General features: G+C 46.0%; 1 protein-coding gene across 1 annotated transcript in view; it reads right to left on the bottom strand.

Annotated features, from left to right (window-relative positions):
- Window positions 1–752: 752 nt before the first annotated feature.
- The window catches only part of LOC103190064 (junction plakoglobin), a 48,713-nt gene continuing 22,840 nt past the window's right edge, over window positions 753–26,625 (bottom strand). Inside the window, 15 exon segments of the mRNA XM_042343163.1 lie at window positions 753–1,570; window positions 2,471–2,631; window positions 3,295–3,337; window positions 3,870–3,991; window positions 6,342–6,492; window positions 7,278–7,354; window positions 7,357–7,396; window positions 7,846–8,001; window positions 9,102–9,440; window positions 9,718–9,821; window positions 10,571–10,715; window positions 12,004–12,205; window positions 14,214–14,452; window positions 15,014–15,267; window positions 17,322–17,522. Of these exon segments, the coding sequence (XP_042199097.1) occupies window positions 2,495–2,631; window positions 3,295–3,337; window positions 3,870–3,991; window positions 6,342–6,492; window positions 7,278–7,354; window positions 7,357–7,396; window positions 7,846–8,001; window positions 9,102–9,440; window positions 9,718–9,821; window positions 10,571–10,715; window positions 12,004–12,205; window positions 14,214–14,452; window positions 15,014–15,267; window positions 17,322–17,511 (2,199 nt within the window). The 5' untranslated portion in view covers window positions 17,512–17,522 and the 3' untranslated portion in view covers window positions 753–1,570; window positions 2,471–2,494.

Consider the following 26,625-nt stretch of genomic DNA (forward strand, 5'->3'; position numbering starts at 1 on the left):
CTTTGAATCGTCTCAACATAAGGTACTATATTAAATTAAAGAATTAATACAAGGATTATTAATATTATTACCCAGGATCTCCACTGGTTTAGGTGAATGTTAAAGAGCCCATGACTCTTAAAACGTTGGGAGTCCCCCCCACCCCCCATCTCCAGGCCAACAAGCATTCAGATTAAATTGGTCACCGACTTCATGGCTGTTTGTAAGGCTTTCCTGGCGTAAATGGAAGGGCAGAGGATTTACAAAGACCAGGTCACTGCCCTTGACAGTAATTACCTGTGGAGCGCCTGGAGACAGTTTCACATGAAGCCTCTGGTAAACATTCCAGTTTCTCTCTTCATGTCCCTGCTGCTCTATAATTAAAGCAGTCATGCTCGTTTCCCTCTTCCTTGCCTCAAGGAAGGGAGGGAAGGAGGGAGAGAGAAGATAACCTCAAACTTAATTCTTCAGACATAAGCAAATCAGAGCCAAACCCACAGCCAGAGTTTGCCTGGGGGAACCACACTCAAATGTTTATTGATCCTTCCTTCCCTCCGCCCCACCCCACCCCAAAATAAACAACCCAAACACAACTGTATAAAAATGAGTCAACTTCAGTTTAAATTGTATTTTATTTGCTTTTTACAAAAAAAACCTTAACAGGATTAAACCTGGTTCCTTCCAAAAAAAAATAACATGTGTATGAATGACCGGCATCATCATACAGCCAAATACATTTACAATTCCAGAGAGAGAGAGAAAAAAAAATTATCCTAAGAGGAAACTATTTATTTTTTTTAAAAAAAGTTACAGCAGAATAAAATCCACAAAACGCCACCCACAAGAATCAGAGAGTAAGAATCAGAGAGAAGTGAGCTCTATTGGTACTTTACTGTAGCCCCATCCCCTACACCCGCATCTCAGCAATCCCCCCCNACCCCACCCCACCCCAGCACGCTTGTTCTCCTTTGCAGTGAATGTTGCAGATTGGGACACAACCTTCGCGATATTTAGTGAAATGAAAATTTTGGCCGATTTCCAGACCTCATTGTTCTAGTGACTCCAGACGACTAACAATTAAACAGGTCACAGAGACCTTGGGCAATGTTATCAAATGTGTTAACCGGTAAAACTTAAGTCCACAAAGTACTTATTTTAGTTTTGAGTAAGTTGCGATCTAAACCTCTAAAGGCTAAAATAATCAAATCTGTATATAGATGATGTTTTTTTTTCTAAAACTTTGGCAAAACGCAATTTTGAATATACAGAACATAGATGAGGGGGTGGGGGCGGGTTCTCAAATAAAAGGTTACTTTTTTTAATGTAAAGCCTGTATTAGAAGCAGTTTATAAAAAGGCAGACGAGTCTTTATATAAAGGTGGAATGAGTGCAAGCTCCAAAAATCATCCGGCACCGAAATTCTGGTTTGTTAGGCCCGCCCACATGAAGAGATTTGGATAATTGTTCCCACAGGCTTGTCACTGCGTATTAGGCACTTTACCCCATAGCCATGACATGACTCTCTCACGCACTCCATTAAACACGCTCGTCCCAATCGGTCCTGAAACATCCACTTTTGCAGTCAGACGCTCTGTGTTTGTGTGGGGGGGTGGGGGTGGGGGAGGGAGAGAGAACCAGAGAGAGAAAGAACACAATCAGACAGAGACTCCACATGAGCAGCTACAATCAGGATCACAGTTATACTCCACACAGAGCAGCTAACATCACAGAATACTACTACTTGCTTTTGCAGCGGCTTATCATGTTTTCGAGACATCTCAAAGCGCTTTACGGGATACACCGCAAAATGAATTGACTACATTTGTGGGCGAAGCGTGGCAGCCAATCGTGCAGAGCGACAACTACATTTTATATTAAAAACAGTGCCTTTTATATCAGAAGGACTTCTCAAAGCCCAACATACAGCTGACGAGTTTAGGCGTCCCAGCCACTCTGGTGGGGGGGGCACAGAAAAAGGGAGAGAGTGGCTGAAATCTTGGGTCAAAAAGTATTTGTTGAAGGCCGGGAGGGGGCAAAGCAGAGGACGATGGGGGAGTTCAAGAAGGCAGGGCAGAATAGTTGACAGCTCACCCACCAATGGTTTAAGCGGGGGACGTTAAGCAGGCTAGTCTCAACTGAGTGGAGGCAACGACCAGGTCAGTGGGTTGCAGGCGATCGCAGTGGTCAGGTGAGGCAAGGACATGGAGGGACTTGAAGGCAAGGAGGAGGATCTAGAATTCAATCCACTAGAGGATGGCGAAAGAGTTAGGTCTGGAGCAGGAGAGGACACAGTGCTGCAGAATTCTAGGTGGTAGATCTCTATCAAGACACTTTTCAAACCTTCTTAGTTCAGTGCTGGTGGGAAAGCCTCCACTTGCCAATTCTCTTTATAACTGAAGCCCTGAGAACATCTCGGTCAGTCTGTGCCTTTAGTACTAAAGTGATTAGATGACGTTTTACAAGGCAATTGAGAGAGAGAGAGCAGTCCTACCTTACAGAAGGACACATATGTGGCCTAAGCGGGGTACTGTAAGTTGTTGTACGTATCCATATGTATTCCTTGAAAATCCATCCCGAATTCCGGATCCATATCCTGGCCATCCTGATCCAGCTCGTCAGCAGGCCCGTAGTTTGTTGTTTGGTAAACATCTACTTCAGAGAGAGAGAGAGAGAAAGATAATTCAAGTTAATTATCCTTGCACTTGATAAACAACAACAACTTGCATTGACACAACATCCCTCACGCAGAGTAGCATTTGGCAGTGGCAGAACACGACATCAAGCCGGGCGGGGGTGGAGGGGAGGTGACAGTAGGCACTGATCGAAGAAGAAGGTCTTCAAGCACGACCTGAAGATGGGAAAGGAGGGGGCAAGGCGGAGAGGTTGAGGGAGAGTGTTCCAGAGTTTCGGGCATAGTGTCTGAAAGCACAGCCACCAATATTGGAACAGAGGCATGAGGAACATGCAGGAGGCCGGAGCCAGTTGAGCAGAGGTAACAGATGGTGGATTGGGAATAAAGCAGGTCAGAGAGGTAGGGAGGTGGCAGGGCATGAAGGGATTTGAAGACAGGTGAGGGATCTTAATATCGATCCATTCAGTGATAGGAAGCCAGTGGAGCCTGCCAAGGACTGGTGTGATAAGGGGACGGAATTTAGTGTGGGTGAGTATGTGGGCAGCAGAGTTTTGGATTAACTGGATTTTGTGTAGAGTGGAGCTAGGGAGACCGGTGAGGAGGGCATTATCACATCATCGGACATCTCAAGTTTAAGTAAAGAGCTGTGGAGGAAGAGATAAAGCAACATTTGATGCACTCACCGTCATGGTATGATTCGTTCTGTGCAGCCATCATACGTTCAGCCTAGAGAGTGAGAAAGTAAAGCAGGTTAACATGGCAGCAACAGGCTTCCTTCACTCTACAAATTCCATTCACCCACTAGCAACCCACCCACCTTCCCAAACTGCTCTCACCCCACTCTCCTTTCCCTCCACTTGGCTGGCTCTGGCCTCCTGTTCGCACCAAGTCCCCTCTACCCCACCATCGGTGGCCACGTTTTCAGTCACACTCTGGCACTCTCTCCCTCAGTCCTTTGCCTTGCCCCCTCATTCTAACTGAAGACCTTCCTCTTCAACCGTGCTTACGGTCACCTCCTCCCACCCCAGGCTTGGTGTTGTGCTCCGCCCTGTTAAGCTCTGCGAGACGCTGCCCTGTGTGAAGGGCACTACATAAATGCAAGTTGTCATTGTTTCCTACAAGACTCTTCTCCCCATCAAACTGCTGTAAATATTCCCTGCCCTCCTCCCCCCCACTGCAAACCATCACACCTTCTCCAGGCTCAAAGGTCACATAGCGAAACCCGGCATTGGTCAAGGTACAGAGATTGGGTACGTACCGCATCCCAGGCTTCCGGATCATTCCTGAAGAGCGTGCTGGTCAACTCAACCGACAACCTTTTCCTGTAATCCGGGGATTTATCTTCAGATATACGGAACAAGACAGCAGCAGCGTATGTGGCTGTGAGAAACAAACAACAAAAAGGACTGCAGTGATCGGTCTCCACTGGGCTGGGAAATAATACAGCAAAACCCTGACAGGCCAGAGACGCACAAACAACTTGGAATTCCGGCCTTTTTCTCCTCATAGTTATTCAGGTCGCAGTAACAGAAGTGTTACCTAATTATATCAAGATGTAAGAGAATAGTGGCCGTGTCTCGTCACTTCAACGTCAACTTTCTTCATTGTTAATCCGGAAACACGGGGAGACAAACTCCAAATAGGGTTTGAGGAAAAAAAGAAAACTCTTCAGGCCAGTTTATATCAGATGCTGTCTGACTCCAGAGATGGGCTTGCCTCTGGAGGCCAACACACAGAGTAAGAGCAGCGTTACTTGTTCTATTAGCTGCCGGAGGGATGAGATCAGAAACTTTCTGCATGAAGACCAAGCTCCAATAGGAAGAGTGATCCTTGCCAGACACTCAGTGAGTGAGGAAAAGCACTGCGGAGCCAGTAAACAAGAGGATTTTTAAAAATATAAGACTGAGAAATGTCACTTTGGCAAGTGGACATGTGCTTCAATAGTGTCAATCTAGTCAATAGACCTTATGTTAAATTGCCTGCAACTAAATCTACTAGATACAATCTCCTAATGTGCCTCACTCCCTGTCCCACCTTTATCAGTGATTCAGTCTTCATCGCTTACACCCTTGTCTCAAATCTGTCAAAATTTCTTCCCTTTACACTGCAAGTCAAAGCCCTAATGGATAGGGTGGTCCCAGCTGGAAAGCTTACCAGATGGGGATATCAATGGCAAGCTGTGGTGTTTTAGCTGGTTAGACTCCAGCAGTTACCCCAACGTACACTCTGGGGTCCCCAAGTCTTGAACCTGCACCTAATACTTTCGGAATTAGATAAGCAGGAAGCGTCCCTCCAGGGAGAGAGAGAGTCGCATTCCAGTCCAACAATCTATCTCAGGGATTTCAATGTGTAATTGGAATTCTCAGCTTAGTTTGGATACTCTTAAGCAATGGGGATGGGATTCCGTATGAGTCAGACATCTGACTGACCAAAAAATATATATTTTACACACACTTTCTCTCCATCGTCAAAACTATGAACAGTGACCTTATGTCTAACCTGTGGTGTGAGAACATCACTTCCCGTTTACATGGAAATCAATGCTGATCCCCGGCATCACCATTACTCAGAGTCGGGTGCTGGGGACTGAGCCGGGCATTGACAGCGGCTGTGATGACTGATGGCTGGGCCGGATAAAGCCCGGTTTCTCCTCAGGCTCTCCTCTGTTCCAGCCACTGATGTGCAGACAAGGGTCTCCTTGTCCTGAACAATGTGTTGTGATCTCTGCCCTTTCCCAGTCCAGTTGCTGGGATGTCCTCTCCTCCCACGCTCAGTCACTCTCTGAGACAATCACTGCCCATTCCTCACTCCCTCCATCAACAACCAAGGCCTTCAGTGTTTGTTCAGAATGAGGAACTCTTTCCCTAAATTGCTCTCTCTCCTTCAATACCCTTCTTATAATCAAACCTTGCCTGTGGTTTAGTCAACAGTCAAATTCTTCCTACCCCATTCCCTTTGGTAACCGTGATGCAATTTCAGATGTTCTTTCCACGTGAAAGTGTTAAACCAGCTGCTGCGTCCCATCCTGCCTTACGAAAGCCCCAGCAGGGTGTACGTACACCACATCCAGGGACAGACTAGCTATTGCCTGGGTCAGGGCACAGACATGGGGTCAGAGACCATATACAAACACCCAAGTGCCGAGAAAGCCATTCACCTGGGATGTTTGTGGCAATAACTACAGGGCAGCCAGATCCCAACAACCCATTCGCCTTCACTCAAGTCTTTCTTCACGATTCTGGGAAATGTTTCCCCGGGAAGTAGAAGAGAAGGATCCAGATGTTGTGGGAATGGAGTGAATCATAATAATCATTGTGCTTGATATAGCGTCACTGAAACAAAATTACATTTGTATAGCGCCTTTCACGTCGGGAGGACATCCCAAGGTGAAATATCTCGAAGCACTTCACAGAACATACTGTGAAGTGAATTGACTGTATGTTTTGTGGGTGAAACTTTGTGGGAATGGAGAGTGAATCAGTTTCATGCAATTGGCTGCTGTGTTTTGCCCACAAAATGTACAGTCAATTTACTTTACAGTGTATCCCGTGAAGCGTTTTGAGACGTCTCGAAGACGTAACAAGGCGCTGTATCAAATACCAGGATTATTATTATTATTATACATGGAAATCTCAAATTGGTTTGGATACTCTTGAGGCATGGTGATGGGCTCCCGTGTGCGTCAGACACCCAGCTTAATCCCCCCTCCCAATAATAACATAGCCCTTACCGATGCCCTCGTTGTTGGAGTGAAGCATATCTGTGAGCAGGGATGTGGCCCCTTCCTCGTCGATGATTTCTGCTGCTTCCCGATCCTGTGCCAGCTCACACAGCACCCCGGTGGCCACACGCTGGATATTCTCAACGTTAGAGTACAGGAGCTGGGGAGAGGCAACAGTGGTCATTAGCCACAGAGGAACAGGAGGAGGCCATTCAGCCCATCGAGCCTGTTCCTCCATTCTACAGGGTAACCAAAAAGTCGTGATATCTACCCCACATTATCTAAAAACAAGCAAACAAAAAATCATCATTCCTTTAAGACTTTATTAGATACTGTAATGGTATCAGGACTTTTTGGTGGCTCTGTATTAGATCACGGCAGATCTGTATCTCAACTCAGATCCGAGTTAGAGCAGAAAAAAAACGGGATCATTAGAATCCGACCTGAAGCCACAACAACAACACAGAAAATTACAGACTGTACAGAAACAGGCCACTCGGTCCTTTATACTCCACACGCATATCAACCCATTCTCTACTCCCTCCCACACCCTTCTGTTTGCTTAAATAAAAAATTAAATAAAAAGAGTGGGGGAGGAGTGCGACTAGTTGGTGGCAATGGACCGAATGGCCTCCTTCCGTGCTGTAAGATTGTATAAATGAATCTATACGATCTGCTTCAACCACCAGGTTCCACAGTCTCGCTGCACCTGTGTGTGAAGTTTAGCCTAATTTGCTTTTTCGATTACCACAGTCAGCATCTCATGCTCGTGTCCCCTGGTTAAGGACCTCCAACAAGAGGGAGAGGGAAAAAAAGGCCTTTTGAGATCCAAATTCCATTCTTTTTCCACATCTCCCCATGTGCAGGCTGCAGGGATTCAGCTCATATCTCATTGCTAACACGGTGGGAATGGGGGGGGGGCACAGGGGGAGAAAGCTTACTTACTTGTACAAATAGCGGCACAGTGTTTAGCTGGAGGATGGTGGCCCGGTTCTGTGGATCGCGGGCGAGGATGTGTAACGCCCCGTACAGCCCTCAACAATCTCGTCCATCCTCACTCCATCCTGCGTGCAGTGGTTGGTTGTGGGGGTGCAAAGGAGAAAGAGGAACAGGACCATTAGTACAGATTGCCTTGGTCAACAAAGCATTAATAGGAACAGGAGGAGGCCATTCGGCCCCTCGAGCCTGTTCCTCCATTCTATAAGATCATAGCTCATCTGTACCTCAATTCCAATTACCCGCTCTTGCCCCATATCCCTTGATATCCTGACCTAATATATACCTCTCCACTCATTACCAGCAGCCCTTACCTACCATCCCACTGAGCTCCAGTGGTCATCCACCTGAAATGTAATCTCACTTTCCTCTCCATTGATGCTGCCTGACCTGCTGCTGCATATCAGATTTCCAGCATCTGCAGTATTTTGCCTTTTACATATCTTTCCACCTCAGTCTTGAAAATGTGAATGGACCCACACACACGGACACTCACACAGATGTGGGGTCTACCTACCATGTACTGCTGCTGTCCCCCACCGGAAGCCTGACGCTGAGCGTCCTGATGAGCTTTCACCAGCAGCTGCATGAGTCTCTGGATCACGTTGTTCTCTCGCAGGGGAGCGTGATTACCAGGGCAAAGAGCCAGATTCCGGATCAGCCCCACCGTGGCCTGAGGAGAAGCAAAAATTGGGTACCGTTCACAACATTTACAAACTAGTGACTTGCCTGCATCAACCTCTCCACCCCCACACCTCACCCGGCCAACATGCGGTGACAAGTTGATGCGGTGTATGTGCTCCTCTTCCACACCCCCCCACCCCAGCCCTCCCAGACTTGGAACACTGTACAACTAATCCCTTTCCAATTGGAAAACACTGGCATTTACACGAGGCACTGGCTGGACAAGAGCCAGAGCCACAGCAGCTGAACTGACACTGCAGAACAGGTGAACGAAAGGGCAACACAATCAACAAGTCCAACCTGTTGCACTATATAATGATGGAGTCCTGTAGCGTAGTGGTTAGAACACTTGTCTCGCAAGCAAGAGGACCTGGGTTTGATTTCCGGGCAGGGAGAAATGTTAGGTAAGTTTCCTTGCTCCACACACCTGTTTTTCCCTAGCAGTAAGTAATAACCCGATAGTTAGTCGAATGCTTTTCCGGGGATAACAATTCCTTCAAAATTTAAAAAAAATAAAAATTGTCACTCAATCCACGACCGTTTGTAGGACGCTGCTGTGTGCAATCGGCTGCCATGTTTCACACACAAAATATAGTCAATTCATTTTACAATATATTCTGTGAAGTGCTTTGAGACGTCTCAAAGACGTGATAACCTGCGATATCAAATGCAAGGATTATTAATATCATTATTATAACTGTTGATGAAACACATTTGTCCAGAGAGACAAAACTACGTCGATGGCTGAGCTAGCCTGGAAATACCACTTTTCCCACTTTTACAGTAGGAAGCCATTCAACCCATTCTATTAGTGTCTCCACCGAGGCAGTCTGTGATTGACCTGAAACATCACTTCTCTCTCTCTCTCCATAGATGCTGCCTGATCTGCTGAGTGTTCCCAGCGACTTATTTTTATTTCAGATTTCCAGCAACTGCTTGTGTCCTAATCCCCTGCTCTCTCTCAGTACCCGCCAATTTAAGCATTAGTTCTCTTCCTCTACACGTGCCCCCGTCTGATGCCTTTTAAATGCAGGTGGGAGAGTGCTGAGGCATAAGGAGTACGGGCTGACTGAGCGAGTGATCACTTACCTTGACCAGGGGCCAGTGGAAGGGCTGATTGAGCGGTTTCATGATGGGAGGAATACCGTAGTTAAGGCGTATGCTGTTCTGGGCCATCTCTGCTTCCGGATGCCTGCTGGTGAGATGCCTGAGTGCACACACAGCGGGCTCCGTGATGTCCTCTTTCTCTCCTGCCCTCAGGATGGTGTGGACCAGAGCATTGATGCCATTCACCTGGCAAACCACCATCTTGTTTTTGGCGTTGTTGCAGGTGAGGTTGGAGAGGATGCCGGTGGCACAGGTCAGCACGTTAATGTCATCCGAGCCGAGGAGTTCGACCAGCGTAGAGAGGAGACCTTCCAATCCTTCCTGTAGTCCAATAAAAACTGTATGAGATACACCCACACATGATCCCCATCTCTCACACACACCTTCTGTATCGATTCCCTCTCCCAACCTGTCCAAGTAACACCTCTAACCACCATTGTGCCCAATCTCCACCCCCAGTAAATATTAATATTATTTCACCCCCTTGCTCCCCGATTTCCAAGCCCGACTCTTTAACCGTGGTTTTGGTCAGATCGTTGATTAACAGTGACTGTTACCCCCATCAACGCAAATATAATTTGTTGTTGTCCCATCTCACCTGTTTTGTAGCAGCATCGGAGAGATTTCTCAAAGTCCACAGGCAGTTCTGAACCAAGCGTGGGCTGTTACTGGCGAGGTGAAATCCCAGGGTCTGCATCCCACCTGCCCACAAAAAGCAAACCATTGTTATGTGGACTGAAAATCTGCTCCCAATAAAGACCTGGAGCCTCCACACCAGCTCAGCACTGCCCTGATGTGATGCTGAGCAGGTATAACCTGATCACACACTCTTAATTTCTGTTAGGTCAGGGTATCAAGGAATATGGGTCAAAGGCAGGTAACTGAAGATGAGGTACAGATCAGCCATGATCTAATAGATCTTGATCGCGGGGCTGAATGGCAGAATAGGCTCAAGGGGCTGAATGGCCTACTCTTGTTTCTATGTTCAATAAAGTTCCAGATCCCAACACAAAGAAGACGGCAAAACCTGTGATTCCTGCGTTCATGGAAACCAGTAGCAAATCTGCGCCATTTCAAGTCCTGGAGTCAGGGTTCCCAGGAACATAGAGAGAAGTTCTGTGATTGAAGGGGGGTAAATTTTGAACAAATCTGTGGAAATACTACTTCAGTGAGCGAGTTTGTCAATGTATGGGACAGGTTCTCTATGGAGACGGTGGAAACAGAAAGTGTTGATTCTTTCAAGAACAAATTAGATCGATTTCTGCTAGGAAATAATATCTTGGAATACAATATACAGTTTGGGACCCAACATGTCAAGCGACTGCCAGGATGGTGGAAGGCAAGTTGGATGGACCTTGGGTTTTTTTCACCTTGAAAATTCTTATGTTCTATAGGTGGGGTTAATGTGTGGGTGCGAGCGTGCAAGCCAGGTTTGAGTAAGGTCTAGTTACCGGCCTCCACGATGGCAGGCTTGTTGCTGGGGCAGACCGACAGAACCTTGAGGACACGACTCGTCGTCCAGAGGAGCTTCTCATAATTGTAGGTCCTCATAATCTGAACAAGAGCAGCCGGGCCTGCGTTGCTGAGGATAATCAGCTAGAGAGAGAGAGGAAAAAAAACACTAGTTACACAGATTGAGAAAACATCCTCACCACTAATCTAACCAAGCCTGGCATGGATAAGCCAAACCGCTTTCCTTTGCCCAAAAAACTGCATTCGTCTTGTGGAAAGTACAGAACTGCAAAGTCAAGAAAGTTGGGGTCAAACAAAGAGTGTTCGGCTACCACAGAAGTGAAGCAGGCCATTTTAATTCACATCAGTGTTTGCTTCTCCAAGAAGCCACCGTTCTATAATCCCAATTCCTTGCTCTTCTGCTGTCCCCACTAATGTCCTTGTCCAAATCTCTTTATGATGTGTCCAAATCGACTCCCTCCAACAGCAACTCCTCGAAGATCATTCCTGACATCCCCCTGGGAGAGATGCTTCCCAACCTCTCCTCCTTTCCTGAGCCACAATCATGAACTCTTGCTCTATCTCGCTGCCTTGCCCCTTCCTTCCCCATCTTCAGGTCAAGTCTAGAGACCTTCCTCTTTGATCATACCTACAGTCACCTCCCCCGGCTCAGTGGCTGTCAAGCACTCAGGGACACTACCCTGCGTGACCGGCAAGTTGTTCTTGATGAATTCCCACTCTCTTGTCCTAGAATTCCGACCAGCAGAGCTTTCCACAATTAAAATCTCTCAAAAAAAACCATTCCATTATCTTAAACACCAAAGTCCTTTCCCCATTTACCATGCAGCTATATATGAAATCCATAGCCAAATATTTATCAGAGTAAGTAATTCCTCTGGTATCAACTGCAACGTTATATTTTCCACTAATTTCCAAATCACATGTGGTCCTAGTTACACTCTGGGTTTACTCAGAAACAAGCTTGTGTCGACCTCATCGTTTATGTGCTTTTAAAGCAGATTATTAAATTCTCACTCCCTTACATTTCCAGTATTTTTTTATTAAAAAAACTGCAAATGTATCTTTTGTTGATATCGTGACCAAAAGTCAGCCAGTAATTAGGAGTGGTCAGAGCAGTGAGTTTCTCCCACAAAATAGTCAGTTCACTTTACAGTATATTCTGTGAAGCGCTTGGAGACGTCTTGAAGATGTGACAAGGCTCTATATTAAATGCAAGGATTATTATTAAATTATTATTACATTATTATTTGCAAATTATTATTAATTTATTATTTTGACTAGCTACCTCAAATAAAGGTTCCAGGCTAATTCTGTAACTTAGTTCTCCTCCTAATTCATTGTCTACCTCTCCCCACTGCTCCCCCACCCCATGGAGAGGGACTGGGATCACCACCCAAGCCCCCAATCTAACCTTGCTCTCTTGGTTGCCGTAGGCCAGCAGTTGGAGGCAGTCGGTGGTGATAGCCAGGAACTTGACGTTGCTCTTCTTCAGCAGAGGAACCATTCTCTGCAGTCCGTCAGCTAAGCGCACGGCCATCTTCGCTCCTTCCTGATGAAGAAGCAGGTTGTGCAGAGTCGTGATGGCGTAGAAGAGAATCGATTCCACCGGAGAGCTGCAGTAAACAAAGGGAAACCATTAGCAAACCAAACACACCAGACCCACAAATGGGACTGAAACTGAAGCGGGGGAGTCGGGACTAGTTGAGATAAGAGCGGGGGAGTGGGGACTAGTTGGGGTAAAAACGGGGGAGTGGGGACAAGTTGGGGTAAGAGCGGGGGAGTGGGACTAGTTGGTAGCTCTTTCAAAGAGCCGGCACAGGCACAATGGGCTGAAGGGCCTCCCTTCTGTGTTGTAAGATTCTATGACTTCTCCTTAAAAGAGTAACACAGACATGATGGGCGAAACAACCTTGTTCTTGCCTTAAACATCCAGATTCTAAAAGGTGCAAATTAAAAATGTATAGAAAGAGTTAACTTGGAGCTGAGCAGCTGAATTAATTAGAACTCAAATGTGTCTTCCGTTGTCTGGGGCACTGATCAGGGACAGGCACTTGGACACCTTCCAGATGGTGAACAAGCGTCATCCGGAGCTCCATAAATCTGGTTTCTCAATGAAAGGAAACCAGCAATAGTATAAAGATGCACATCCCACTATAAATCTGCGACTCCAGCAAGAAAATGGTTATGCTCTCAATTAAAAGAGGAGAAATTGGAATCCCCGATTTATAAAATGTCAATTAGCTTTGATGAATGAGGCAAATAGGAAATGGACTAACATCCAAGCAAAGTAATAAATGTGATTAGAAAGTTACTCTGCTAAACTCTAGCCTCAAAATGTTGTGGCCTAAACAGAGCACAAGGCAGCCATGAGATTTTGGAGAACTGGATTTGTTTTGAAAGAAGATTTCTGCAATTTGGAAAGCAGCAGATTCCAAGCGAGAATAGAAGATGTAGAGAAAAAGGCTTAACATAAATGAGAAATGCAGGGAAAAGAAACCCTCCTCTGTAGCAGTTTTCTGCTGTGGGCAATTGGCTGCCGTGTTTCACCAACAAAATGCAGGGGCCACTTTATGGTATATTAATAATAATAATTCTTGCATTTGCTATAGCGCCTTTTCATATCTTCGAGACATCTCAAAGCGCTTCACAGAGTATACTGTAAAGTGAACTGACTGTATATTCTGTGACGTGTTTTGAGACGTCTCAACAACATGATAAGGCATTATATCAAATGCAAGGATTGTTATTTATTATTACTACTATGAGGAGAGGAAAGAAAGTTTGGAGACTTCAAATAAAAAGGCTATGGACTCTGTTATAGAGTGTTAAGCTGCCTGTCAACAGCTAGAATAGTCACAGGGCAAGCAGATCCCGGGCTACAGCAGTCAAAGTGAGAAATAACCCAGTTGCGATCACGCCAGTCACATTGTGAGAGGTCTCTCGACTGGTGTGCGTCAGTCAAAACCCAAGAAAGCAAGGAGCAAAGTAATCAGCTGCACTTGTGCTCATTGAAACTGGCTATCAACAACAACAGATTGCATTTATACAGCGCCTTTCACGTCGGGAGGACGTCCCAAGTTTCTGGACAGTGAAGGCTTTTTTGGACCTGAGCTGGGGTTTGGAGTTAGGAGAGGAGGGCAAGGGCAGTGGTTAGAAGATGACCGAAGGTATGGTCAAAGAGGAAGGTCTTGAGACGGGCCTTGAAGGATGCAAGGGAGGGGGCGAGGTAGACATGTTCCAGGCTGGAGTTCCAAAGGGTGGGGCCAGAAAGTCTAAAGGCTTGACATCCGGTTGTGGAGCAGACCAGCATCCACCGAGCGGAGGGAGCAGACAAGTTGGTAGGGCTTTAGGAGGTCACAGATTCAGGGTGTGGAGTGCCTTGAAGATGAGGAATTTAAACTATCCTCTGCAGGTTGGAGAGCCAGCGAAGCTGGACGAATATGGAGGTGGTCGCCTCTCAAAGTTTATGATTACACTTACAGCACCTCTCACAAAGGGGCAGAATCTGAGCGCTTAACTTAAGGGTTTTTATGGATCCCAACTACCTGCATTAACAGGGTTCCACTGTGCTCTGAAAAGAAATGGAATTAGCTTCTGATTCTTTCTCACACACACACACACCTCAACATCCTGACCAGGGCAGGGATCCCACCAGACTTGAATATGGCAAGCATGCCCTCCCGGTGGTGTGAGAGGTTGTGCAGAATGCCGGCCGCACATCGAGCCGTTTCCATGTCGCTTGTGTTCTGCATCGTACGGACGACCGCCGCAACCATCTGGGGAGACTGCACAAGGGCACGGCACGAGGCATCCTTCTTAGATAGCTGGTTGACAATCATGGCTGCCTTGCTCACCACAACCTGCAAAGAGAGAAAAAAAATATTAATTGCATTATCGCCAGGTGGTTAGATAGACCTCAGCGCACAGTCTACAGACTCTGCGGAGTCCTGTAGCTTAGTGGTTAGAGAACTCAGCTTGCAAGCGAGAAGATCCAGGTTTGATTCCCGGGCAGGGCAAAACGTTAGGCAAATTTCCTCACTCCACACACTTCTGTTTACCTAGCAGTAAGCAGGAACCTGGTTGTTAGTCGATTGGTGGATCGCTTTTCTGGGGGTAATAATCCCTCAAAAAAAAATTAATAATTTGGTCACTCAATCCACAACTGTTTGTGGGACGCTGCTGTGCGCAATTTGCCGCTGCATTTTGCCCACAAAATATACAGTCTATTCACTTTACAGTATATTCTGAGAAGCGCTTTGACATCTGAAAGGCGTGATGAAGCCCATGTCAAATGCGAGGTTTATTATTTGTATTATTATGAAATACTTTCCATTGTGATTAAACACAAACCCGTCAAGATTAGTAGGAAGCAGCTTGCGCTCAGCCTCATGGATAAGTGCAGCTGATGAAGTGGTCGGTACCTGGTCTTCATCATTGAGCAGTTTGGTGAGCTCAGGGATAGCACGTGTGGCCAGCTCAGCGTCGTCCTGGTAATTGATGAGTTGCACGATCGCAGCCTTTAGCATCTGAGAAGGTTCGGACAGCTTCTGTACGTTTGTCTGCTGGCTGGCTTCGGTCTGAGTGGACAGGATATAAGTGCCTTTCTCCAGCGTTTCTGGGAACATAGCCTCTCGCAAGCGGTTTGCACGACTCAATGACATTTTATCTTCCAGTTCTAGTAGAACAAGAGAATAAATAGGAAAGAGAGCAGTTATAGAGGGACTCACACATGGATTAGGAACTGTTCAATATCACTAGTCACATTGTCCACAAAGCATGCATTTGTGTCACTAAACCAATTACTGATTTACAAAACCAAACAAAAATTGCAGAATCTCACAATGTTACAGCACAGAAAGCCAGCTAAGACTGCACTCGTGTTCCCCCCCACTCCACAAGTCTAACCCCACTGCTCTGCTTCCACCTCTGCACCCCTTTAACATTCTTCTTCAAATATACAATTCCCTTTAAAAGAATTTACGGACCCTTGTGACGAGAGAATTTCATGTTTTCAGGCACTCTTGAAGATTTTAATTCCTTTTGTGATCCCTCTTTAATTTGTGCCCTTATTACTGATGCCAACATGCCACAATAATCTATTACTATTGCCCCTAACAATACCCTTCAGCAGCTTGATCTCCATCAGGTGGCGATTCGTGAGCAAGAGAGAAATTAGAAACTAGAGAGCAAGAGAGAATGCTTTCTTTCAGCGAAAGAGTTGGAATTCTTTCTTGAGAAAGAGAGAACTTTTCAGGTAAACAAGTCAAATTGGCAGTTAGTCACAGACCAGGTGTTGGGGGATTAGTTAATTTGTTGACCAGTTGAAACTGGGTGCGTCTGAGACCTTTATAAAGGGGAAGACTTGCAAGAGCCAACTGAGTGGGAATTCTGTGCACGAATTTGGTGAGAGTGGGAATTATTTAATTATGAAGTAATTAATATAAAAAATGTCTGGGAATATGGCAGGACAGCTAAAACCCATTGCATGCACATTGTGTGCCATGTAGGAACTGCTTCATGTGTCCTGGACAAACGTGTGTGTAGGAAGCTAGGAAAAGTGGTAAACGGTGAGGAGGATAGTAACAGACTGCAAATGGACATAGACAGACTGGTAACATGGGCAGACACGTGGCAGATTAAGTTTAATGTGGAGAAATGCGAAGTGATGAATTTTGGGAGGAAGAATGAGGAGAGGCAATATCAGCTGATGGTACAATCTTTAAAGGGGGTGAAGGAACAGAGAGACCTGGGGGTTCATATAGTAAATCTTTGAAGCTGGCAGGACAAGTAGAAAAAGCTGTTAAAAAAAACATACAGGATACTAGGCTTTATAAATAGGGTAAAGAAAAGTAAGGAAGTTGATGAACCTTTATAAAACACTGGTTAGGCCTCAGCTAGAGACTCTGTTCAGTTCTGGGCACCACAAGAAGGATGTCAAGGCCTTCAGTTATGAGAAGAGACTAGAGAAGCTAGGATCATTCTCCTTGGAGCAGAGACGGTTACGGGGAGATTTAATAGAGGCGTTCAAAATTATGAGGGAATTCGATAGGGTGAACAGGGAGAAACTATTTCCACTGGTGAGTGGGTCGGAAACCAGAGGACACAGATTTAAAACAGTTGCTAAAAGAACCAGAGGGGAGGCCAGAATTTTTTTTCACTCGGTGAGTTTGTTCAGATCTGGAATACATTGCCTGAAGGGGTGGTGGAAGCCGATTCGATAACAACTTTTAAGGGAGATAGATATTTGGGGAGGACAAATTTGCAGGACTATGGGTAGAAAACAGGGGAGTGGGATTAAATTGGATAGCTCTTTTAAAGAGTCGGCACAGACACAATGGGCCGAATGGCCTCCTTCTGTGCTGAATAATTCTATGGCCAGGAGAGAGTGAAACTCCCTTCTCTTTTCCAATAGTACTATGGGATTTTTAACATCTGCTGAACAGGCAAGTGGCACCTTGTTTCCCTGTCTCATCTGATCGGGGGCACCTCCAACAATACAGCACTCCCCCCGCACTGCACTGGAGTGTCAGCCTGTCTTCACAATTGAACTGAAACTTGCTCAATATCCAGTGAACACGGTACAGCTTTTCCATTATTGTTCAACGCTTCCTATAATGGAGCGCTTATCTTTACCCAAATGTTCCAAGCCGATGAGTCTCCTTCCACTAACCTTTTCTCCCCCTTCCCTATAATGTTGTGTTATGGGAACCAGGTAGAGCAGACACATACCTAGCTGCTGGGGCATGGTGTAGGTGGTCGTGGTGACTGTATATCCTCCGCTTTGCCACGCGGCTGGGTCATCCTCCGGGTTTCCCTTCCCACTCAGTGATGGGGAAGTCGTCGTCATTCCCGACTGAATCCCAGAGTCTACATAGCTCTGCTGCCAGTGGGACACCTTGCTTGTCACGTCAGTCTCCATTTCTCACAACTCTGAAAACCCAACACAGACAGACAGAGAGAGAGAGATTCAAGGTGAGAACGGCATTCTTGCACTCAGTGATGCTCTGGTTTCCCCACAGACTTTACTTCCGGTGAGAAAAGACTCCAGTTAATCAATGATGAATCGCATGCATTGAGAGCTTCAAATGGAAATGATTCCAGAACTCATTTACATCCCCCGACCAAAACACTTGAACTCAACAGCAGCTGGATGCACACTGACAGCAGCTGGGACACAGTGAATGGAGACACCAGCCTTTAACAAGGAGCTTGCTTGGCACACAAGTGAATTGAGACCAAACAATGAGGGGCTGACTCAGGAGAAAATGGGTAATAATCCATACGCCATTCAGCCACAAGAGCATTGTAATCAAAACCATCCCAAGGGACAGAGGTGGTCAGGTACCTGCAGCAGAAAGAGGGGGGAGATGAAGAAATCCTGGCTAACAATCATGAACTTTGCTAGTTCTCTTTCCCTAACATAAGGCACAGATCTAGGCCAGGATAATATCTGCCACCTCAAGAGGTGGCAGATATTATCCTGCCATCCAAGGTGGATAGATATTTGTTAGGTCAGAGTATCAAGGGATATGAGGCAAGGGCAGGTAATTGGAGTTGAGCTACAGATCAGCCATGATCTAATAGAATGGTGGGACAGGCTCGAGGGGCTGAATAGCCTACTCCTGTTTCTGTGTTTCTAGATCAATTATAGAACCTCTTGCCTGGTCAAGGACAGTTCACTTGTCACAGACCAGCCAAGATACAATCCCAGGACTTTCCTGGTCTGTATAGCTGAAGCCCTCCCTTAGCTCCCTAGAGTCCTGAAGCTTGTGTTGAGCTTCACTCATTTTAGATTAAGTAAGAGTTCAGCTCTGTGAGTCTTGCCCCAAAGCTCACAGCTCCAACTTTCAGACTCGACCACCATCAATGCTCTTTTGCAAAACAGAATGCCCCAAACTCCACAATATTCCAAACAGGAGCTCCCTGATGATCTATAGAAGGTTGGAATTTAATTCAGATACACCTTAGCATTTGATCTGCTTAGTTGACCATTTGCAAAGTCCACCCCCAGCTTGGGTGCCAAGTAAGTATTGTCAAGTGCCTTGGATCGTCCATCCTCCTGACAAGAGAGACGCTGTATAAATGTAGATTTGTGTTGTGTGAATTCAGTTAAACAGGACCAGTTGGGATGTGCATTTCTAACCAGACATATAGGTTGGCACAATATGCCACAATTGCCAGCAGAGCAGGGCTCAGACTTGTGCATCTGGTTCTAATCTCCAGCCTGTACACAGTGACCTGGAATGCACCACTAATTACAGCCTGTAATTCTCCAGAATCCCCACAAAATGCACCACAAACATCTCCCTTCGTCACGTCACGGCACTGATGGGTTGTGCTCCGAAGTCAGAAAGCTGTACTTTCTAAACTGATAGTATGTGAAGCGAGAGCAAAGCTTCAAGACTGCCTCCTGATCTCCACAGAGGACCCTACCCCCTCATCTGGAGGATTCTGAGAGAAGAGGGGGGAAGGGGATGGGTGGAAGTCTGGCGTTGTTCCCTCAGCCCAGCTCAGAAGCAGCCATGTATTAAGGAGACATCTAATGTTGCCCAAAGCTTTTTCTTGAAAATTGTTTCATTCTCCTCCTTCCCGAAGGGGAGGGAAAGAAACAATATCACAGCAACAGGATTTTAACCCTTTACGTGATTAGTGGTACAGTCACTGCAAGGACAACTGTTATACCAACCAGAGGTCCAGAGAGTGGGGACAGAGTTCAATGGTGGAGTAATAATAATCCTTGCATTTGATATAGAGCTTTTCACGTCGGGAGGACGTCCCAAAGCGCTTCACAGAAAATATTGTAAAGTGAATTGACTGTATATTTGTGGGCGAACGCGGCAGCCAATTGCACACAGCAATGTCCCACAAACAGTCGTGGATTGAAAATGACCAATTTATTATTTTTGGGGGTTTTGGAGGGATTATTATTAGGCTCTGTGTGGAGTAAGGAAACTTGCCCAAGGTTTCGCCCTCTGCCTGGAATTGAACTCAGGTCTCTCACTTGCAAAGCGAGTGCTCTAACCACTGAGCTACAGTACAGGGGTGATGGAGGTGCAGTATCTGACAATTAATTGTCATTCCCAAACCACTCCTTCGACAGTGATCAGGATCGGCAAAGCCGATATTCTCTCCCTCGTCCAGGCTTCGAGGTCAATTGTAGAGATCAGCTAAATGAGCACTAGGGATTGACATGGTTCAGTACCACACACAACTGAGCCAGAGGCAACAATGCCATAAAGCATTAAGTGGCCTGGCACTATAGTTAGTGTCTTCACTGGATACGACCCTCTTGTGTGCCCCTTGAACTTCAAAGAGCCAGGATCCCATAAATGTCTCCGTAACATGTTACATAGATGTTTGACAGCTAAATTACAATCTCCAATTTTCTTAAAAACCACACACGTTGCAAATGTGCAATTTGAATAAAACAGTTTTGGGATGAGAAGCTGAAATGACAGCAAATATTCACTTGCTTTAAATTTACTCTAGAGCCAGTCTCAACAAAATCACTTCAAGATGAGGAACATGTGTTGCAATAAGTTAATTCCCCGAACCCTGGTCTATGGACACCTTCTGATGCCTTGCTTAAGTGGCAATTCATTTGTGAGCCTCAAAAGGCTGAGAGAGGGAGGGTGAAGCCACCACCTCCTGTCCTTACCCCACACCCACAAATGTACTTTGAAGCAGGTGTCACTAGATAACTAGACACCCAGAATGAGATAAATTTAACTCAACTTAGGATCATCCATGTCAGGGAACTCAGCAGCTCACTGGATACAACTCAGATACTGGCAGTGTGACCTTCACAAACATCTGTTGATGAGTTGCTAAATGACCCAGGTAATAACATTGTTATTTTTCCACATTTCTTAAAGCTTTGCTATCACAAACCACATGCATGGGCACTGAGATTCCAGACCAATGGAAGCCTTCACCTATAGTCTGATACCTCAACTGGAACATAGTCAACAAGGTCACAGAGTCCTGCAGAGCAATGGAAAACAGCCATCAATCAGCACCTCTTGATTTTCTATCACTACAGTACTGGATACGATACATGGAGGCTTCTACTCACCCAGCCTCATACTCTCCAAACCCTCTGCCTCAATATTCAAACACAAAAATGTCCAATATTCTATTATATAAATGCTTCAATGCTGAAAGATTTGTCCTATTCCCCCTGCCATGTCCGCGATTAACTTCATATCCAGTAGTCTTGTCCTCCTCAGCAACAAATAGAAGCAACAGCCTTAGTGGAGTCTGGATAAAAAAACGTATCTTCAGATAGCTATTACAGAATATGGGCAGAACATGGGCTCATGTTTGTGTGTGGGGGAGGGGTGGGGAGAGGAGAAGAAAATATGGGAGAAATTGGAGGGGATGAAAAGTAGATGCACAAACAGTTTTTGATACAAATGAAGCTTGCCGCAGTCTTTAAATATCCTCCGAGGCGATTGATGAAAGCAGAGAGTGTGCCAGTGCTGATTACAGTGACTGGTGTCAATCTGTCACCTCCAGAGATAGACTCTCACTGTAGCTCTGCTGCACTGTAGCTGGAGTGGGGCTGGTGACGGAAGGCCAGCAAACACAGGGCGCTTTGTTGAACTCGCGGAACATTCAGAAGACTAGTGACAAGGATTCAGCACTGACTCTCCTGGACACAAACTCTGATGTGGAACCACCCCCCTCCACAAAAATCTACAGAGGCCATTCAAACCAGGAATAAAACCTATCTCAGCGCTCAACACAGAGACGGAAGAGAACATGGGGCAAATAGGGTGGGAAAGAAGGGACATCAATAATAACCCTTACACTTGATTTTGCCCACAAAATACAGTCAATCCACTTTACAGTATATCCTGTGAAGCGCTTTGAGACGTCTCAACAATGTGATAAGGGCTATAACAAATGTAAGTATGATCATTATTGCTACTACATTTGATACAGTGCCTTTCCAATCAGAGGGTTGTCTCAAAGTGCCTCACATGATATTCTGTAAAATGGAGCAAAGGAGAGTGTGAGTATATCTTGTACATAGTCCCACGTAGTTGCCATGTCCAGCATCAGAGACCGGGGGTTTCAAACATTTCCACATAAAGGGGGGAGGAACCTGCAGGATATATGCACATCATTGTAAACAGGCAGTGAAGGATTAGGAACAGCACGGAATCGAAGCTCGGATATCAGGGGCAGTGAATGGAGAACACACGGTACAGGGAACAGCAACTGCTGAGGGCAACAGGTGAAGGGGCTGCGATAGAGCAGAGTTAGTTACAGACGCTGGACACCAAAGGAAAATGTCCCATTTCCCAGCACAGACTCTCCTCACCTCGAGCACAGAAACCTTTGGAAAGCAACAATCACTGCAGAGTGGGTCGTGAGTTCAGTCAGGCGAGTCAGCGACCGACCGTATTGAACTAGACTAAACTCCCTCGTGCCAGAAAACGGCTTAGACCTCACTGCCCCGAACTCCGGTCTCTCTCTTTAAAGCTGAACTGTAACCCGTTTCAGATTGCAGCTGCGATCGGAAGGAATTCCATACCAGAAACTACCCCCGGCGGATCTCAGCCACACCCCTGCAGGAATCTTCAGTCAGTACAAAGGCAACAGCAGCAGCAGCACAAACTCTGCTCCCCACACAACAGAAAGAGACTGGAGCGGAGCCTAAAGAACTGCAGAGAACTGGGGAACACAGACGACTCCCAGCCGACAGACGCCAGCGCGTGTGCACGCTGCTTAAAATCAACCCACGCATGGAATGCAAAGGATAAAGTACAAAAGGTTAATGCTCCTCAAACTGGAAGACTGTTCGGCAGCTGGGAGCGAGCTGCCGAACAGACTAAACAGTCTAAAAGGTGCTCAGGACTCGCCGTCTGGTGATTAACCTCCTCTGACGAGTTAAAATCTTCCAAACCAGATTTGTAATCAAAACAACGCGGCTTCAGCCCCTCATCCATTAACTTCGAGTTATTCTTAATGATCCGTACTTTGCGTGAGACGGTAAACCGAAGTCCCCTCTGCTTCTTGAGGTGGACATTAAAGATCCCAAGTTTCCCGGTGCCCTGGCCAACAATCTCCCAAATAAAATTGGTCATTTATAGGACATCCACAAAATACACAGTGAATCCATTTTACAGTATATCCTGTGAAGCGCTTTGGAACATTGACGACATACGGCACCATATCAAATGCAAGGATTACTATTCTACGTTTTTAAAAGGGTTTTCAAGGCAGAGAAAGGGGGCTAAAGGCACAGATTGTGAATGAGTAAAATGGTCAAAACAATTAAAACCAACAACATCAACTTGCATTTATACAGTGGTCTTCACATCGGATAACTTCTGCGTTCTTCAGTGGGGGATTGGGCACTGAGCAATAAACAATACTTATATTTGTTATGGTGTCTTATCAGGTTGTTGATATACAGAACATATTGTAAAGTGGATTGACTGTGTGGTTTGTGAGGCAAAAGGAGGAGAAAGAGGAGTTAGCCATAGGGGTGACCGAAAAGGTAGGTTTTTAAAATGGGACTTGGACTAATAGAGAGAGGGCGGGGGGTGGGAAGAGGCAGAGATAAACACACAAAGCACTTAAGCTCCACGGCTTCCCCCCCCCCACCCTCTCCCTGCACAAGGGCAGACAGACTCACTGACTGGAAACCGCAGATTAACATTCTGATTACTAACTGCACCAGCTCCAACCATTCTCAGCGATCAGACAAGCAGATTCCAGCAGATTAACAGACAAGCGGTTGAGACACTAACAGCCTCCACCCCACCTGTTTAATTCACTCAAGGCAATAGGAATGCTTAAAACTGAACTAATCTCCATCTGGTCTCCATCACCACTCACTGAGGTAATTGGAGTTGATGTACGGATCCACCATGATAGAATGGCGTAACAGGCTCAAGGCTGAATGGCCTCCTCCATTCAGGCTGAATGGCCTCGTAACAGGCTGAATGGCCTCCTCCTACGTTTCTATGAGGGGCTGAGTACCAGAGTGAATCTGTTACCGGACACGAGGGGAAGGAGGTTGCACATGAATAGCGTGGACAAATTCATCCTTCATCTTAGAGAAGTGCTATAGAAAATCAATTAGTTGTTCCACCATATGAACGGTAGATGTAGGTGGGATGCATGTAAATCTCCATTTGGTTTCGATACTGTTAACTTTGGTGATGGGCTGCCACATATGTCATACACCCATCCAACAAAAAAAATGAACACATTGTCTTTCCAAGTAAAACATTAAAGCGCAGCACTCTAGAGAGAGACCGTAAAAGGACAACAATAACCCTGTGATTTGGTGTAATTAAATAGGATTAAATCCAAGATTTGGACATCATTGGAAAATGTTACCGAGTTTCAGTCTGTGGTAGAAATGATAACAAAGGGTAGAAACTAAACTTTGACCTACGTCAGATTACATGGTGCGCATGAAGGAGCACTCACCCTAATGGGCCAGCTTCAAGAGAATGCCCATTAGAGATTTGTAGAATTCAGTCTAACGTCCCTCCCTTCTCCCAGTCTCACGTCGCAAACTAAGATCTCAGAGGAGAGAGCGAGAAGGCAGAACCTCACAGAAATCCCAGTGGAACCCTGTGAAGTAGTTGCAATTGATCCATAATAATAATCCTTGTATTTGATATAGCACCTTATTACGCCTTTGAGACATCTCAAAGCGCTTCATAGAATGTACTGTAAAGTGAATTAATTGTATGTTTTGTGATCAAAACGCAGCAACAAAGTTCAGGACACTGTGGTGAGCAAACAGTCGTGGATTGAGTGACCAAATGGTATTTTTTTTGAAACCTAAGGTTAATTTTGTCCTGATTTTTCCTACCTGTTGAACGCACTCTGTCAAAGCCCAGATTTTAAACAACGCCACAATACAGTGCAGCGTCACACAGTTGTTTCCTGGTCTTTATCCTGTCCATCTCTATCCCACAGTCCCTCCGTCTCACACACACCCCATTACCTTCAAGACCCTCCTCGTCGACTGTGCTTTTGACCTCTCTGCTTCCCCCCTGCCCTCACCCACCCCGACCCTCAGCTTGGGTTCGTAACTGTCTGTCCAGCCCCTGGGATGTCCTCCCGACATGAAAGGCAATTTAAAAATGTAATTTTTGTTGTTGTAGTAAACACTCCCAGCAACGCACTCCCAGAGTGTCATTGAGTACAGGTCTTCCACCAACTACAAGAGTTTATAAACATGAGCATATTGATTGCTAGAAGGAAAAAGGAGTGAAAAGCCTCCACTTAAATTTCGCTGAAGGACAACTCAATGAAATCTAAGTCCTTGTTTCAGCATTCCTGCCTTGACAACACAGTACAAGCCACACACCCCTCCTCCAAACTACAGGGGACACAGCGGTAAATTTCTACTGCCTGCCCCAACCCCACCAGCAATGCCAAACTGACCCAGTTGCTCACCAGTGTCGCCTTCTCTCCGTGTCTCGGGTGAAGTCAGAGCAACACACACTCATCACTGACAACTAAACTGGAGCGCAGACATCGGAGAAAAGGCAGCCACTCCCTCCCAGCCACAAGCAGGTTTAACCTGATCACAGCACTAAAGCCACTTTCACAAAACTATTCCATACAAGGTGGAAAACCCAGGGAGGTGCTGTGTCAATCACATTATCACACACCTACATGGGTATACACCCACACAAAACATTTAAGGAGTAAAATCATTGCATTTCCAACAATTGTATTGAGCAATCTCATCATTTATGAAGTGTTTTTATACATATCGCCACACAAAACATGTTAACCTGACCCTCCCCTCCACTCTCTCCCTCTTTCCACCCCAACCATCAAATTCTCCCTAAAGGCAACTCAATCCTTCCTCTGAGAGCGGAATGTTGCTCCCATGCAGTCTCTTACCAATGCCCAGTCACTCGCAACCCAATTGCTCATCGAGATCCAGGATTATAGGCGGTTCCTCTCTCCTCTTCCTTCCCATCGCCCACATCCCAAGATCTACCCAGAATATCAGCCAACTCTAAAGAGCATGAATATCACACCCTGTGCTCTTATAGACCAGTGTGGCCCAGTCTCACCATTATTAACACATTTAGCTGCTACAACTGGTAAATTAACAGCCATCTGTGGTGTTAATACAGCTCTCCCGACAATGTGAAACAATCTGTTTTGCCTGGTCGTCCTCAGGGCATCACCACCCCTCCCACCTGCACCCAGCTGGAGATCTGGAACGTGAGCCTCTGGGCTGGGACGCTCATTAGCAGAGACGATCCAGGAATGAGCAGAAACTGCAGATTTCCTGTTGATCTCAAAGGGTTCATTTTTAATGAAACAGACATACAAGACCTTCAGCCTCCACCCTCTTCCTCCTCAGTGTTTAATCAAATGAGCCAGTGAAGCCGGGAGATCAAGGCTAGGAGGGAAATCACGAGCAGAGAATGAGGACTGATAGCTGTGTTTAAAGCAGGGAAATAAGTCCTCACCCGTGGCTTCTATTGATCCGTTTTCCAAGAACATTCGGCACTTCTTGACAGCATTTCTTGAAAGCACAAAAAAAGTTTGAATTGGGGATCCAGACGTCCAGTTCCACACCCTCCAACAGACACCCAGCTTTGAAACAAAGCTGTATAAAAACATCCAAAGCTCGTTTGCTTTAGCCTCTTGCGTTCCATCTGCAACCTGCTCCCCTCGCAGGAATGCTGATGCAAAACATCACATGCGACTGTGCCAAATCCACCCCCCACTTCTTTTCCTGTGGTTAGCACACACTGAATACAGGATAAATGGGTTCAGCACATAGCTGGCTCATTCGCAGTGCTGACCTCCACACCAACAGTGCTTTACACCATGGAAACAGGCCATTCAGGCCAACTAGTTTGTGCCAATGTTTATACTTCACTCAATTCTTACTCCCTCCTATACTCCTCCCTCCACAGGCTGCAGATCATCCAGAACTCTCCCACACGAGGCTCCGTGACTCGCCCCCATCCTCGCCCGACTCCACTGTCTTCCCATCACACAGAGGTTACAGTTCAAGATCCAGTTC

This window comes from Callorhinchus milii, unplaced genomic scaffold (genome assembly GCF_018977255.1).
Source record: "Callorhinchus milii isolate IMCB2004 unplaced genomic scaffold, IMCB_Cmil_1.0 Scaffold23, whole genome shotgun sequence".
In the NCBI taxonomy this organism is placed as follows: Eukaryota; Metazoa; Chordata; class Chondrichthyes; order Chimaeriformes; family Callorhinchidae; genus Callorhinchus; species Callorhinchus milii.